The sequence below is a fragment of the Bombus fervidus genome, chromosome 5 (assembly GCF_041682495.2).
Source record: "Bombus fervidus isolate BK054 chromosome 5, iyBomFerv1, whole genome shotgun sequence".
Classification (NCBI taxonomy): domain Eukaryota; kingdom Metazoa; phylum Arthropoda; class Insecta; order Hymenoptera; family Apidae; genus Bombus; species Bombus fervidus.
In genome coordinates, this window is record NC_091521.1 from 11,955,734 (window position 1) to 11,970,545 (window position 14,812).

The 14,812-nt window shown below is 30.1% G+C and overlaps 1 protein-coding gene across 1 annotated transcript; it reads right to left on the bottom strand.

Moving 5' to 3' along the window:
* Positions 1 to 4: 4 nt before the first annotated feature.
* Cue (Low-density lipoprotein receptor repeat domain-containing protein cueball) lies at positions 5 to 14,426 on the bottom strand. Its single transcript, XM_072004533.1, has 7 exons — positions 14,158 to 14,426; positions 7,316 to 7,531; positions 5,502 to 5,691; positions 4,683 to 5,285; positions 4,265 to 4,576; positions 3,528 to 3,807; positions 5 to 2,555 (listed from the first exon to the last, which is right to left on the bottom strand). Exons 1-7 carry the CDS (start codon positions 14,237 to 14,239, stop codon positions 2,451 to 2,453), a joined length of 1,788 nt encoding a protein of 595 aa, XP_071860634.1. The 5' UTR covers positions 14,240 to 14,426; the 3' UTR covers positions 5 to 2,450.
* Positions 14,427 to 14,812: the final 386 nt, after the last annotated feature.

The following is a 14,812-nucleotide window of genomic DNA, read 5'->3' on the forward strand; positions in this document are numbered from 1 at the left end:
TCTATTATTCTTAATCATTTATTACATTTTTATTTGTATACAATAGCGATCAACATGTTAATTATAATAGAATGATACAAATTATTTAAAATCTCGAATAATTTCGATGAGATAAATTCCATTATAAAAACAATAAAATAATTTAAGTACCGAGTAATATTATGATACGAAACGATATGTGACGTATCAACGAAATTATATTTTTCTATTACTGGAAGACAATAGCAAATAAAGATGATAATTTCGCTATATACAAATTATTCTATAATTTATGAGGGAATGTAAGCCCTTCACTATAAATCCACTAACCCTCCTCTGGGGTTGAGTGCTCGAGAAAGGACTACATTCCAAATGTAATATTTAATATATATATATCTTTGTATCATTCTATTTGAACATATTTTGGAGCCTAACAAATACAAATATGTTGTATAAAATTGTCTACTAAACTTTTCAAAAAATTATCACGCCATTGATGGTTTTTAAATTATATTAGCATCGTGTACAGGAACAAAATAAATCGCCATATTCTTAATTTGCCTCTACAACAGGAACATTATTCCGTAGCGTAAAATATAGAAGTACATATCGGGGAAAAAACGTATGTTGTTTAAAATATTAACTCGTTTATACCATGATAATAAATGGTATATTTTATGTCCGTAAATGAGTTTAAATCAGGACATAGTTGCGCAACATTTTTGCATTGTAAAAACTACTGCCATGCTACAATTGCCTTTCTGTTTTATCTACTTATTTAATATAGCTTCATTTGGTGCAAAAAAGATATTTTATTATTACTAGTATTATTATCATATATATGACGTTCTATAAACTTAATCTTTAATATTACCTCGAAATAATGTTTAGAAATTATATTATTACAGTTAGTGTTGATAATGTTATGTAGAACTTTGGTATAAATTTAAGTTTATGTTTTAAGTAGCTATACATCGTAAAAAGTTAGCTACCATTTGCCGTGAACAATTGTATAGTTTAAGTACAAAGAGAGCGATAGAAAGTACAATTTGGTATTTCATTATTGGAAGCAATAGAACGGAAAACATAACATGACAGTTTCAAACAGATTCCTTCATTGTTTTACCATATTTCGCATAAGTTACTTTCACTTAAGTATATAACCATTTGTACTCTATTTCCAAAACCAAGAGATTACACAGAATCCTTTAGTTTGCAAACGAAGTTCAACACATTTGTTGTACTTTCTATGGATGTAAACGTCCACAATTTACATTATAATAATTTTATTATTATTTGAGAATGTAAATAATGAATTTCTTTCTTTTGAAGAATCATGCGCACAAACTTACACAAATGTTTAAGATAGCCCTATATAATTTTTATACAAACAAGTGTAATCGTTCAAAAAAAAAAAAAAAAAATCACTCATACTAATTTTAAAGTAATTTAAAAAAAATTAGATTTTTTAAAGCTATCCAAATAATATTTTTGTATTTCATAGAATGTATAAGGCAGTTAAAAAAGTCATTTGGTATTTCATATTGTTTTTTCTAAAAGCTAACATTCTCTTTTTTTAGTAAAACAATATGTAATTTTTGTCCTTCTTTTATCTGCAAATGTACAAAATGAAAACGAACATAGATGAATTTAAAAAATTATCGATTTAATAATTTAATGCTTAAAATTTAAACTCGATGACGATCTTAATTAGAAACGTTCGTTTTTCTTTTTCATAAACATAATGCAGTTCATTACAATAATTTTGTAATGAAAATTAAGATTTTCTTTAGAATTGTACTCACAATCAGTGGTACATTGAGCAATCATTAAGCCTAGCAATTAAGGCATGTTTCATGTACCCTTTCGGTTGCACTCAAGATTAATTTACAGAGCTAGTTATTTTGAGATATAATTTGTTATTATTGAATCAGCTTCAAAACAAAGAGTCGAACAGAAAATAGAAACGAATGAAAAATAAATCAGAGAATCAAGAAATATTGAACAAAGCACTATATAGAACTTTTATAAATTTTATGTGTATAGACATACATATATGTATATGTATACATATATCTATGTATTTATACACCAAGGCAGTTAAAAAATGCCATAGGACTTAAGATTTCTTGTTGTCTTATGAAAAATATATAGTTACATATCTTTAACAAAAATTGATAACCTTTTAACAACTAGATGAAATAATCTTTATATGAACACAGCCCTACATATTATATGATGTAATAAAAATTAAGAGTCCTCGAAAAGACCTTTGGCTTTCTTTTTTCTGACTTTATCATTGTCATGGTGTTCCCGTACATTTTGTAAGCATCGTTATTAATCATAACAGTAATACTACAGCATTCTGCGGTATGTACAGACGTGCAGTTTCGTGAAGTTAAACTTTCCACGGATTTCCTGTTAAGTCCATAAAATCTTTGCCAATTGACACATCCAAATATTAGTTTATGCTACCACGAATTCTCCTCCATATTATCGAGTAAAGAATTCTTCTCCTCTTTTTTAGAAACATTAGTTCCCGACGCTGCCACACATAATTTTGGTTCGAAACATGGCTGTAAAAAAGTAAAGTTTAAATGATGTGAATTCGATTAAGCTCGCTTCGAGATTTTGATGATGTCAAGTATGATAAAGACGATGAACTCTGATAAACCATAAAAAATAAAATTAAAAAGAAGATTAAATACCAAAGATGAAAAAAAGAATTTAAGAATTAATTTATATGTGAATAAATTGTACATAAGAGCTTATATGAAATACTGTGAGTTGCATTCATTAATGTTCAGTACTGTAGTATTTTCGTAATAAAGTATTAATTTCTTTTCCATGCTGTTATTCTATAGAAAGGTTACTATTAATTCGAAATGACTTTTATATTTAAAAATTGTTTATTTGTTTAAAATTTAATGTTTTGATAATACAAGGTGTTTCGAACTCATAGTCATTAATTTACTGAATGTTTACTTCATACTGCAGCACCTATTTTGTATCGCATAATGATTATAAGTTTGTCGTAATGAATTTTTTGCATATACTGAAGATCTTTATAAGAAACGTACAATGTGTAACAATTTATATAAATTCATGCATAGCAGCATATTAATCAGAACATAAGCGAAAGGTATCATAAAATAATATTTATTGCAATAGCATTGAAGTTAGTAAAAAATAAATATGCAACTGATTTTAATTACTTAAATATTAAGTATCCCAAATTAATTAAGCGTCAACTTTAATAAATAATAGTAAGCATTGTCAATCTTACTATTAAAAATTAGAGAGCAGCGATATTACAATCTCTTTGTTCTTACTTTGCACTTCAATTTCTTACACAGAGGAAAAAGAAACAATCTACTTTATTAAGATTCTTGTTTGAATTTTTTTCTTTAAGCCCTTAACTGATTCTTTTTCCTCGAATATGTATGTAGCTGCAGTACGTATCTTACATCTCCAATTCATTGCACATGTATGCCCATATTTAGCATGCACATAAATAATGTTTATATTTTAGCTGGTCGATCACTCACAGTTTCACAGATATTCATGTTGCAGCAGTTCTCTATGGTTATTTCACACTGATTGTCCGGCAATTGTGGCCGAGATGTGAGTGGTGTCACACCACCTTTACTGACGACGAAACGCTTTTTGATGCGTGGCCGTTTTCGGAATTTATTTACATAAAAACTAAGTACGACTATTACAAGAATAAGTACACCAATGACTATACCAAAAATTGGTAGCCACGTACTATATTCATTTTCCTCTTTAGCTATCACCATTTGTGCAAGGCGATTCTTTTCAGGACACCTGTTAACAGAAAATAACGAGAATTATAAGTTTTATAGTCTTTAAAGTTTAATTGTACTAAATTGGTTAGAAATAATCTCATTCGAATATTAACCATATGTTTGTAGTAACTTCATCCGTGAAAAAACTATACGAACAAATGCGTGAATGCGATATTTCAGAAAAGATACTGTTCTGTTAAGTGGACAAGTTATTTATACAAAAACGAATCTTATACACAATAGTAACATGACACATGCTACTATCTACCCGCAAAATGTCAGCAGTCGGGTCATTTATTTATTTATTATTTGTCATCGATATTGTTAAAAACTTCTGCTATGAAATTAACAATTATTTTAATTAAAACCGATAGACTAAAAATTCAGAATTGATTGAAGTCTAAGTAAGGAGGTCGCAGAAATTCTTCAGGTCTTCATAAAATTACGAAGTTAAGAATTTCTCAAAAGCAATATACCTGCAGTGAGTGGTAACGATGCTAGTAGGAACTCGTTCTGTTGCACAAATTATTTCACAAAATTCAGCAGTATTGCCTAAAATCTCGCAACGAGATCCTTCGGAATATTTACATTTACAAACTGGTTTTTCATCTTGGACGGAACATTGACCGTCATGCAAGCAGTAGTCTTTGCAGAGGTCTGTTTCACATCTTGGTCCAATAAATGCGTTATTGCACTTACATGTGGGCAATCCGTCACTATTTATACTGCAATTGCCTTGGAAGCAGTAATTGTGACAAAGATCCATCTCGCAATACGGTCCAGTGAATCTGAAATAGTTGAATTTGTACTTAGTTTGTATTCTACGAGTTCAAGATTGAATAACATATTTTTGAGATATTCAAATTATGTACATATCTAGCATCAGACTCTTACCCAAGCCTGCACTGGCACGTTCCATCCTTCTCACCCACATGACCATCATTCAGGCAGTGTTTGGACGTCTCTGTGGTCAGTTCCGATTCCTCTGTGCTGGTTATCAAATTATTATACGACCTTTCGTCAAGCGACAAGTTCGTCGGGTTAGTATTTTGTGTTGCATTCGTATTCACCGGGCATTCTACTTTGCCAACGTTATCACGGGTTACGATCCCAGCTGGATCGGCATCATGAGTTGACTGGTACGAGCGAAACATCCTTGGCTCTTCAAATTTCGCGTTTTTTGGTATTGTCCAAACAGCTCTGTGCACCAGATCTGACCAATATATCGAGTTATGATCTAACGCCAGGTACACCGGTTGATGACGCTTAGGGTGAACCAATAGTTCACGCTCGGAACCATCGAGATTGCTGCGCTCGATTTTTATTCTTAGGCCTTCTGCATCGTCGATCCAATATAGCTTCTTGTTACTGTGATCTATAGCGACAGCCAGTGGTTCGTACAAATCCTCTTTGATCACTGTTACTCGATTGCTTCCGTCTAGATTCGACTTCTCGATACTTGGATTTGTATTGTTACTATTTACCCAGTATATGTGACTGGAAACAACGTACAATTATCAGACATTCGAGTTTCATTTTATATCGCGTGTTACTTTATCTTTTTCTTTTCTTTCTTTTCCTAATCCCGTTCGGTGAAGATATTTTTATTCTTTCTTGTTTGACGCGAATTTCTAAACGGAACTAGACCGGTCGAGATTGCACGTTGTCGTGAATGAGCACGACAGCGTTCTAACTAGGACATAAATGGCACACCTGTTACATACATCCAGAGCGATACCGCGTGGGCTCTGGTACGTTAAATTGTGGAGGATCGTTGGTTCTTCCGGTAGCCCATCTTCTGATACGTGCATCTTCATGATCACTCCTTGCAAAGCGTCGCTCCAAAATAGGGTTCGACTCTTTATGTCGAAGGCAAGCGCAAGAATGTAACTTTTGCTTTGTTCTACGGATAATAAAGAACATCGTTTGTTATATATACTTTCTTTCGAAAGACCAAGTTTATATTTAAATGTAAAAGTACACTTATTTTTCTATTGATTGTACGGTTGAATTTCGAGCGTAAGAAATTGTAGAATGCTGGTGGTATAAGGTGAAAATTACTTTTTTCTTTTTTAAGTAAAATACAACTTCTCTGGAGATCAGACATGTAATTATCTGACATTCTATATTCTATCTATATTCAAGGCATTAAGTTAAAAATCTATGTTATCTTTAATGAATTCATCTAAATGACATTCAGATCGTTTTTCAAATAAGTACCGTCATCATTTACTTCAATATTGCCTTTTGGTCTTTTATTATTCACGAAATCTCCCTTTGTGACGAATAAAAAACACATGGCTGCACCCAAAAGATAAAAGGGCATTTCCTTTGTTCTTTATGGAAAATGATAGTTTTACATTGTGGGCTGTTTCTTTAAGAACGACTATAATAAGTTGAAAGATAAAATCTTGAATGGTGCCGTTCCTTCTCAAAAGTTTCACAGATGCGTATCTTTGGAGAAAACCTACCATTATCTTGAGAAAGAAAAGTTTGCTCGATTTCTAAGCAAATTATTTCTTTGTACATTGATACATTGATTTGTACAAAGAAGTTTAATAAATAGTCAATTGGAAATTACTAATATATATATATATAGGAATAGGACATAAAATATGTGAGAAAAAAGAAATAACAATAATGATACAGATAAAAGTAATTATAGAGTAAACGTATAAAAAGATTAATACTAAAATAAATTTCTAATATCATAAGTTCATATCCTACTAAAAATATTTAAAAATACTTTTCTACGAAATGAAATTCAAGCTATCATTCAAGTTAGCTCAATAGATCATGCAATTTGCAGGATTAAGGAATGAATAGTATTTTAAAATTTATCTTATCAAATTAAGATTCTTTATTAAAATTCCAATCTATCTATATGATTAATGTAAAATATGACAATGATTTCTTTATTCCCACAACGAAACTCTTACTTGGATTGCATTACGTATAAGATAATACATGGATGATAAGTAATCCTGTTATATGTTTCTCTTTTATTATAAATGTAATAATTCGATTTTGCACGAGGTATTTATCATTCTATTTTAACAGTCGTAAATTATCGTCAAGTGCTAATTGAATATTTTTTAATACTATATTATGCTTTGTACGTTTTTTAGCCAGCAAAACGAAAGACGTTTAGTGTAGTAAATTTTAATGAATGTTTGTCTGATAAAACGTTTCATAGAAAGTAATATTGACATGGATATTTATGCTATATGGAAGTTTATCAGCTAAATTGATATTTGAAATATATCTACTGAATAATATTAATAATAAATTAATATTTCTTAGTTTCAAAGAAGTTTCAATTCGCTCTTATTATTCATATTTTGGTCCATTTTGAGTAACATTGGGGTAATTTAAATTTCGTAATTTCTCAATACCAAGTAGGTGCATACGTAAGATAAACTTTATCTATCTTTATACATTACACAAATACAATTGTAATAATATTCAGAAATAAGTTGAAAGTAACTCAGAAATATATAAAGTAAAAAGAAATTTAATGTACTTACTTTTAAGTAACGGTTTCAACGTGAAATTCTTGTCCCCCAGGTCATTACTAAATATGGTTATGTTCTTGTTGCTCACATCGCTAAAATACATTGTTCTAGTGATATCATCGTAGGCCACCCCCGATAGAGTTACAGCTTCCGCTAACTTTGCCTGTCCGATTAGCGTCTGATTTTGTGCGAGAAATTCAACTTCACGTCCTATCGCGATCGCTATATCTGCAAACCAAAAAATATCTGAACTTAGTAGAATATTTTCTCAAATTGTTTAAATATTTAAGCAAGCATTTCATTAAAATTGCACTGCAACCATTCAATGAAATTGTCATGTTTAATCAATTAACAATTAATTTAATTGAGTAGTTGCTTTTCCTTAACGACGATAGTTTTTCGATTATCAATGTATGAATTTAGTTATTCAAACATTTATTATATACATTCCTATGCGTTTGTCCTATGTAAGGACATAGTAATTATATAGTAATTTAAGTATCATAAGATTTGTGTAAAAATAGAAGATTATCTATTTTTAATATTTCAAAAGATACGATAATTGTTTCAAAGACAACAATATACAGTTTCAAGGATATAAATATCGTAACACAAGAAGATATATTCTATTATATATTTCCTAGAAATTAAAAAAAATTTAGCTTTTCAAATGACGGTCTAGAAAATATCTAGAAACTAATATTGTTTATCTGATTTATGGGATACCGCAAATTACTAGAAAAAATATCTGCATATACTCTAAAATTCTGTTTAATAATCAATTATCATCGATTATTACCTAGAACTTGAAAATATCGTACAGTGTTACTTTAAAGATACTTTAGAAAGTTAAGTTTTCTTATCTCCTCATTTTTGTTAATATCATAGCACCTACGATAGCTTTATCGTTATCTTTTGGCTGTTTATAAGGGGTGCAATTATATTTATCTTAGTAATTTATGATACACGAGTCATTTGCTACCGACAAAGATAACTATTGAAAAATTAATCCCGGACGGTTTGTAGTTTCAACGAATATTAAGTTGCACTATGGAATGGATGTTGTTTGAAGTTACAATTTTGCTAATCACGTAATATTCGAGAAATATTATCTCTCTAGAGTTAACACATTCGTAGTTGTTAGCTTTACTTAAATGTTAAACCGAATCACGCTGTTTTACGCTTAAGAAATATTTGAAAAATTTAATTTCAAATATTACGCCATGTATGACTCTATGTCGCTTATAATTACAAATGGAAATAGACACAAGAAATTTATTTTTTCCTTGAGTCATAGTAACGCGTTAGCTGTCGTTAACGTGTTAATAATTAAAGGGTCTACGACAGAAAAGAGGAATAAGTTTAACATTTTTCTGTACGTTCCTGTGCCTGCTCTTTATCACTGGCTATGTCGCCAATTTGAATTACAATTTTCACAGCAGTTATAAGAAATTGAGGTATACAAGGTATTTTAAAACGAAGAATAAAATGTTTCATTTTGATATAATATCTATGAGAAAATATGAAGTTGTGACATTATACATATATTGAAAAATAAATTTCTTTTAATAAGTTTTCGGAGAAATGTTAAAACTTGATATTTTCCTTTTTCTCGTGGACCTGAACCTTCTAATTATTTTCAATTGTTTCTAACTGTTTAATAATGATCATACAAATTACGTATGTTTCTTAAAAACTATATCGTTGTTAAAAGTCTCTGCTACATTTACAATTATTATATAATAATATAATAAAAATTATACAATAAATTATATCCATAATAATTATACAGATATCTATAATAAATAATTTTCCATTATAGATCTATATATATATATATAAATTCTTTTCTTGCCTAGTTTGGAAATATCTTTATATTGTTATATCTAGATCAAATAAAGATTAGTACTCGATAATAGTGATAGTAGTACATTGAGTAAAAAGCACTTGGATAAATATTGGCGAAAGTATAAATGAATTCGTATAACTAAATCTGTTATGTTCTTTCGGTAATTTCCGATCCGATTACATTCTTCTAACATTAACGCAGTTTGAACAAAATAAGGAAAAAGTCTTATGTGTATGCATGATTTCTCGTTTCAATTGTATGTCACGTATCTTCTTAAAATTCTTCTATAAATCCTTCTTGTTTGATAAGACGAGAGCAGAATCGAAGTATAAAAATGCAAAGATCGTAACGGTTAAATTTATTATATCAGGGCGCAAGTTGAGTAGCAATCGTCTCGATTTCACAAACTAAAGATAGCGTCCATGCATCGCACTTATCATTCGTATATTTGCATTAAGATATCGGTTAATTAAGACTTCTTAACCCTGACTCCTGTGATCATGTTCATTTCTCTGTAAATATTATAAATATAACAATTATTTCTTATAATTTCAAACAATTTAAGTTTACGACGAGTCTAAAGAAGATAAAGGAGAAACAATAATTGCAATTTTTCAAGTATCGAAACTACAGCTCTGTTGGCGAAAACAATTTGAAACTTATATTAAGCTTTATTTATTAACTTTATCATGTATTCCTATTTAAAAATATGTTGACAATACAAGATATGGACAAAAATTGAACTTGTCGCCTTCAATATAACGTAGTGCCAATACCGGGTACATATGTATATGTACATATCTGTTTGATAATGTTTATTCAAAAGATCTTCCTCAATTCACGTAATAGCGATCAATCATTTACGCCACTACTCCTCGACGTTCATGTCTCTTTACTATTTTTGTTACAGTTATCCTAGAAATTAGCATTACGTCAAGGAAAATTGCAAAAGTATCAATTTTGAATATAAATAATATAATACAAAAGATAATATCAGTATGACTCTTTATAATGCTACGTATATTTTGTTTGATTTTATTTTATGTCAACACTATCAACATTTACAAGCAGTAGTTCCTAGATCTTAGATTGAAATAAAAGATTGTAATAAATAATAATCTTTTTCTCATAAGTTTTAGATTAATAGTGATATATTATAATTTGAAAAAGCTTGTATTTAAATTTCTATGATACTACAATGTATGTATATTTATATACATATAGTTGATTATATCGAGGCTATAAATTAACCTACAAATTGGCGGCATCGATTGATACTCTTTACGACTGTATATAGAACTTTATTAGAGGATATATAAATTTTCTATACATAAGGAAATATGAAAGGAAAAATACTAAAGTTGAAAGTTCAAAGTTGAGCCAATTCGGTCAGAGCTTAATAAAGTTTGTAATTTTTATCTATTCCTGCATGTGTCAAGTATTTTGTGTAATATATATAATTCTTTCATCAAGTACACGTGCTATCAGTTACGTACAGGTTTTGTGACGCTGCGCGCGCAACTACTAAACATTTAAAAGGTCCGCGCCAGAAATTTAATGTAGAAAGTTTGACACTATATCTCGAAGTTAAATGTTTTATCACAAAACAGTAAAGGAATTTTTTGTTCCTCTTGTTATGTACATTATGTACATTTCTATGTATCGTATGATTCTTTTAATATTATAAGTAACGTTTCTAATGTTGATAATTAATTATAAATCACCTTTATTGCAATTTAAATAAGAAAAGTTGCAACTAAAATTAAATGAAATAACATAAAGCAAAATATTTAATATTCTAGTAATCTTTCGACTAAAAAGAAAGAAGATAAAAGAAAGAAAAAAACAGCAACTTGTCGTTTTGTACAAAAATATAAGCGTCTGATGAAACTTTAATTTCTGTTCCAGAAATTTCCCAATGTCTAAATTTTTATTAGTATATTATTTGTTCTAGATATCGAAAACTCAAAAACACGTATCGCAATTATACATTGCGCACCGTATCAGCTCTAATTATAAGTAAGAAAGTAATGCGACAAACTGTCCGGGAAATACGACAAGCGATTAAAACTTATTTAAAAACTTGCTATCGATAAATGAGATCTAAAGTCGAAGATCATTGAATTTTTTCTTCATTGTCAATTGACCTAGCGAAGAGGAAATGGAAGTGCGCAATGCCTTCGAAATATCGAATAAACTGTTGACGTTCTTGCAATATATTCGTGTGCTCGCGCGTACGAATATGTTAAGTAACTACGGCTTGATATCGTAGTAGCAACGTTGACGGAATCATGTACGCATGAACATAGATTTTGTTTATGCAGGAGTAGACAACAAGATGGAAACGTATATATATAGTAGTTGTAAGATTTACTATAGTAAACAATGTTTATTAGATACTTTAACTATAATTAATAACTATAACTAACAGTATAACTATAACTAATAGTTTTTCTAAGTTTTAATGTAAATATTTAATTAACGTACTTTAATGCTTATATTTTTTACATACAATTTTGGCATATAGATGAATAGAAATATATATATGTTCACGAAATAAAAATAGTTGTAAAAAAATATTACGAATGTATATTCACAAAAATATCCTAACAATACTATTGACTGTTTACCAGTGGCTTTTCCAAATTTTATTCATAAATTTCAACGTGAAAATGGAAAAACTAGAATGATAAATATTGATAACAATATCTTACATAACTTTGTCATACATATGCATAGAAATATGGTTATAAAAGGCAAGTATTATAAATGTATATGCACATGCAAAAATGTTAGAATAAAATATATTTAAAATGTTATAATAATACATATATATATGTATTGTTATTAACGTTTATTTATTTAAATTTTTATAAGGAAAAATTTATTCCATTAGCATAAGCAAGTAATTGCGAGAACAATTATTTTCGACGGTTCTAAAACATATTTTTAATATATTGTAATAATATTTTTTGTCAAATACATTTCTAACAATTTTTATTTCTCTCATTTATCAATTTTTTACTTTTTATCAAATTAAATAATAATATCACATTTCCTTTTTACCAATTTAATCTACTATACATGAAAAGTGATTTATCAAATTAGTGACGCGGTAAAGGCATACATAGAAAAAAATTGATGATGAAAATAAAAAATGATATGTAAAGCTGAGTCATCTTTTACTGTTATTATTCCCACTTTCGATTTTTTTTTTTATAAATTATCTCGAGTGTTACATTTCGCTGTCTTATACACAGAACTCGGAACGTCTTACATCGTCTGCTTCGCGATCGCGAAATGAAAATGTAGCTTATTCAATTTCGTTGCGCTTGAAACGTTCTCGTTATGCTTATTTCTAATAAACACGTTCTCGTAAATCTTATTAATGAGATGGAATACGTGTAATAAAAAATGCCACACGTGTTCGTTATACTTGTTGTGTCAATTTATCAAAAGATTAAATGCGATCGAAAACTGATCAACGTATTTCTTATTAAACTAGTCTATTATGCTGTACGGACACACATTTTACATAATCATATACATGGTGTGTAAGAAATAGTAAAGCATTATTCTTTTCTATGTTATCAGTTAGGAAAAAGTCACTAACGGAACTACATAGTACCGTAAACATACTATATAACAAGTAAGAGATCCTTGAATAAAGGAATAATCAAGTTCAAGATGTAGCAAACTGGGAATAAGAAATTAATTCGCCTTGTTTACTTCACAGACTAGTCAAGTTCCAGCACTGATAATATAGTTTCATTTCAAATATAATACATAGTACCGTCAAAATATTAGAACCTCTGTTATATCATATATCGATGCATTGATAAAGACAGTCTTGTACAATGTAAACTTTCCATGCGTTCGTAGGATTAAACAAACCGATCAATCTTATCAGTTTCGCTTGTTACGTAATCGAAATTTCACACTTCATCGTATTCGCATAATTCGGTTCGCAGTTTGTATAATACACGGATCGGTTATTGAGTCTAGCAGTAAGATGCACGGCGCAGTGGGGCAGATTTTCTACGCGCGCTCACGAGAACGTGCGAGAAATATCAAAGAATTCGAAGAATTCACAACATCGTCTACCATTCGAAAAATTTTTGTGACATAATTTGTGCGATTACCGGTTATTTTTAGGTTTCCATGCCACATGCTTTTCTTTCGATATTAGTCAAGAACCGAATAGTCAAAGTAGGTGAAATAGGTCCCCGCCAATACACTTATCATCATGAATACATGATTTCAAATTTCACCGGTAGTCGACAGTTTCTAGCAGCGTTACCACACCACGGTAATCTAATATGGTTTTCTATTCGTCGTTCCATTAGATTTTCAATAAAACGGCTGTTCATTCGTTACACATCGATTCCCGTATACGTGTACAAATATACACTACATACACACTAACTGACTGGAATTCTACTTTCCGAGCTGATCGTTGCTATCTGTATCAGTTTTTAGGAGTGACTTTGTAAAACGAATCTCGTGTTTTATATGCAAAATAAATAAATATATTCAATATTTACACGCGATACGACTCGTACTTAATAGAATAGAAAGGTATTCGTGATTTTTTAGATACATACCTCCCTTGATAACTGGCCATAGATCGAGGCTTTACGCGGCCAGTTAGCAAGGCGCATTGCTCTGTATACGGAACGCAGTCTACGACTTGACATTCATTACGTAAACAGGTATAAGGACAAGTACCGTTTCGATTGGTTTCCGTGTGAATTTGAATCGTGAAAGTTTGGCGAAGCGTTTCGAGACAAATCAAACGTCGGTTTCATTCACCTTTACAACCGTATTTCGATGTTCTGCATGGTAAAACAGTCTGGGAGAAGTGGCGTACGTGACCACTGAAACCGCGTGAATGGAGACAGCGTTCGCGCGACCCGCAACGCGGTGTTACTTATACAACGTTAAATTGCTGTTAGTCCAAATTTTCGTCACATAAAATTGTTAAACAAATGCTTATTCTACTTACCCCAGGATCTGGCGTGAATGTTAATCGTGAAAATTCCAAGTACTATCATTAATATAACAGCCACGTTTTTACGAGATGTCATGATGTGGGTTCATTTGTCAGTCGCCTAATTAGCCTGAAAATATCGATAAGACACGGGTGACGAGTATAAATATCACGTAGATACACTGTAGTCCTAATTTCTCTTTGTCTTCTTGAATAGAAGGAGGTGATGAACGACACAGCACATCCTTACTTTACGGCGGCTATGCGCGAACTGAGAACTCGTGACTTCGATATGAAGGTAAAAACGAGGAGACCAGTGGCGTAGCATGTCGTTTCTGCGGACAGGCTTCTCAAATGTCATTAAAAATGCTGTCGCCTTAATTCGAGTAATTAAGCAACGTTAACGGAAACGTTTAAGCAGATATTATTATTATACGTGTTGGACAAGTTATATGTATATTATATTCATTTGCAATTGCAATTTATTCAAAATTTTTAACATCTTATTTTTCAATATTATTTGGAAATATCTTGTAGAAATTTTATTTGATATAGTTTAATAATAATGTTAGAGTACTTACACGGTAAATTTTTTGGTTGATGATTAAATTATTTTAAAAAATTCACCGAAAATATAACATAAAACATAACATATCTGTAACAGTATTAA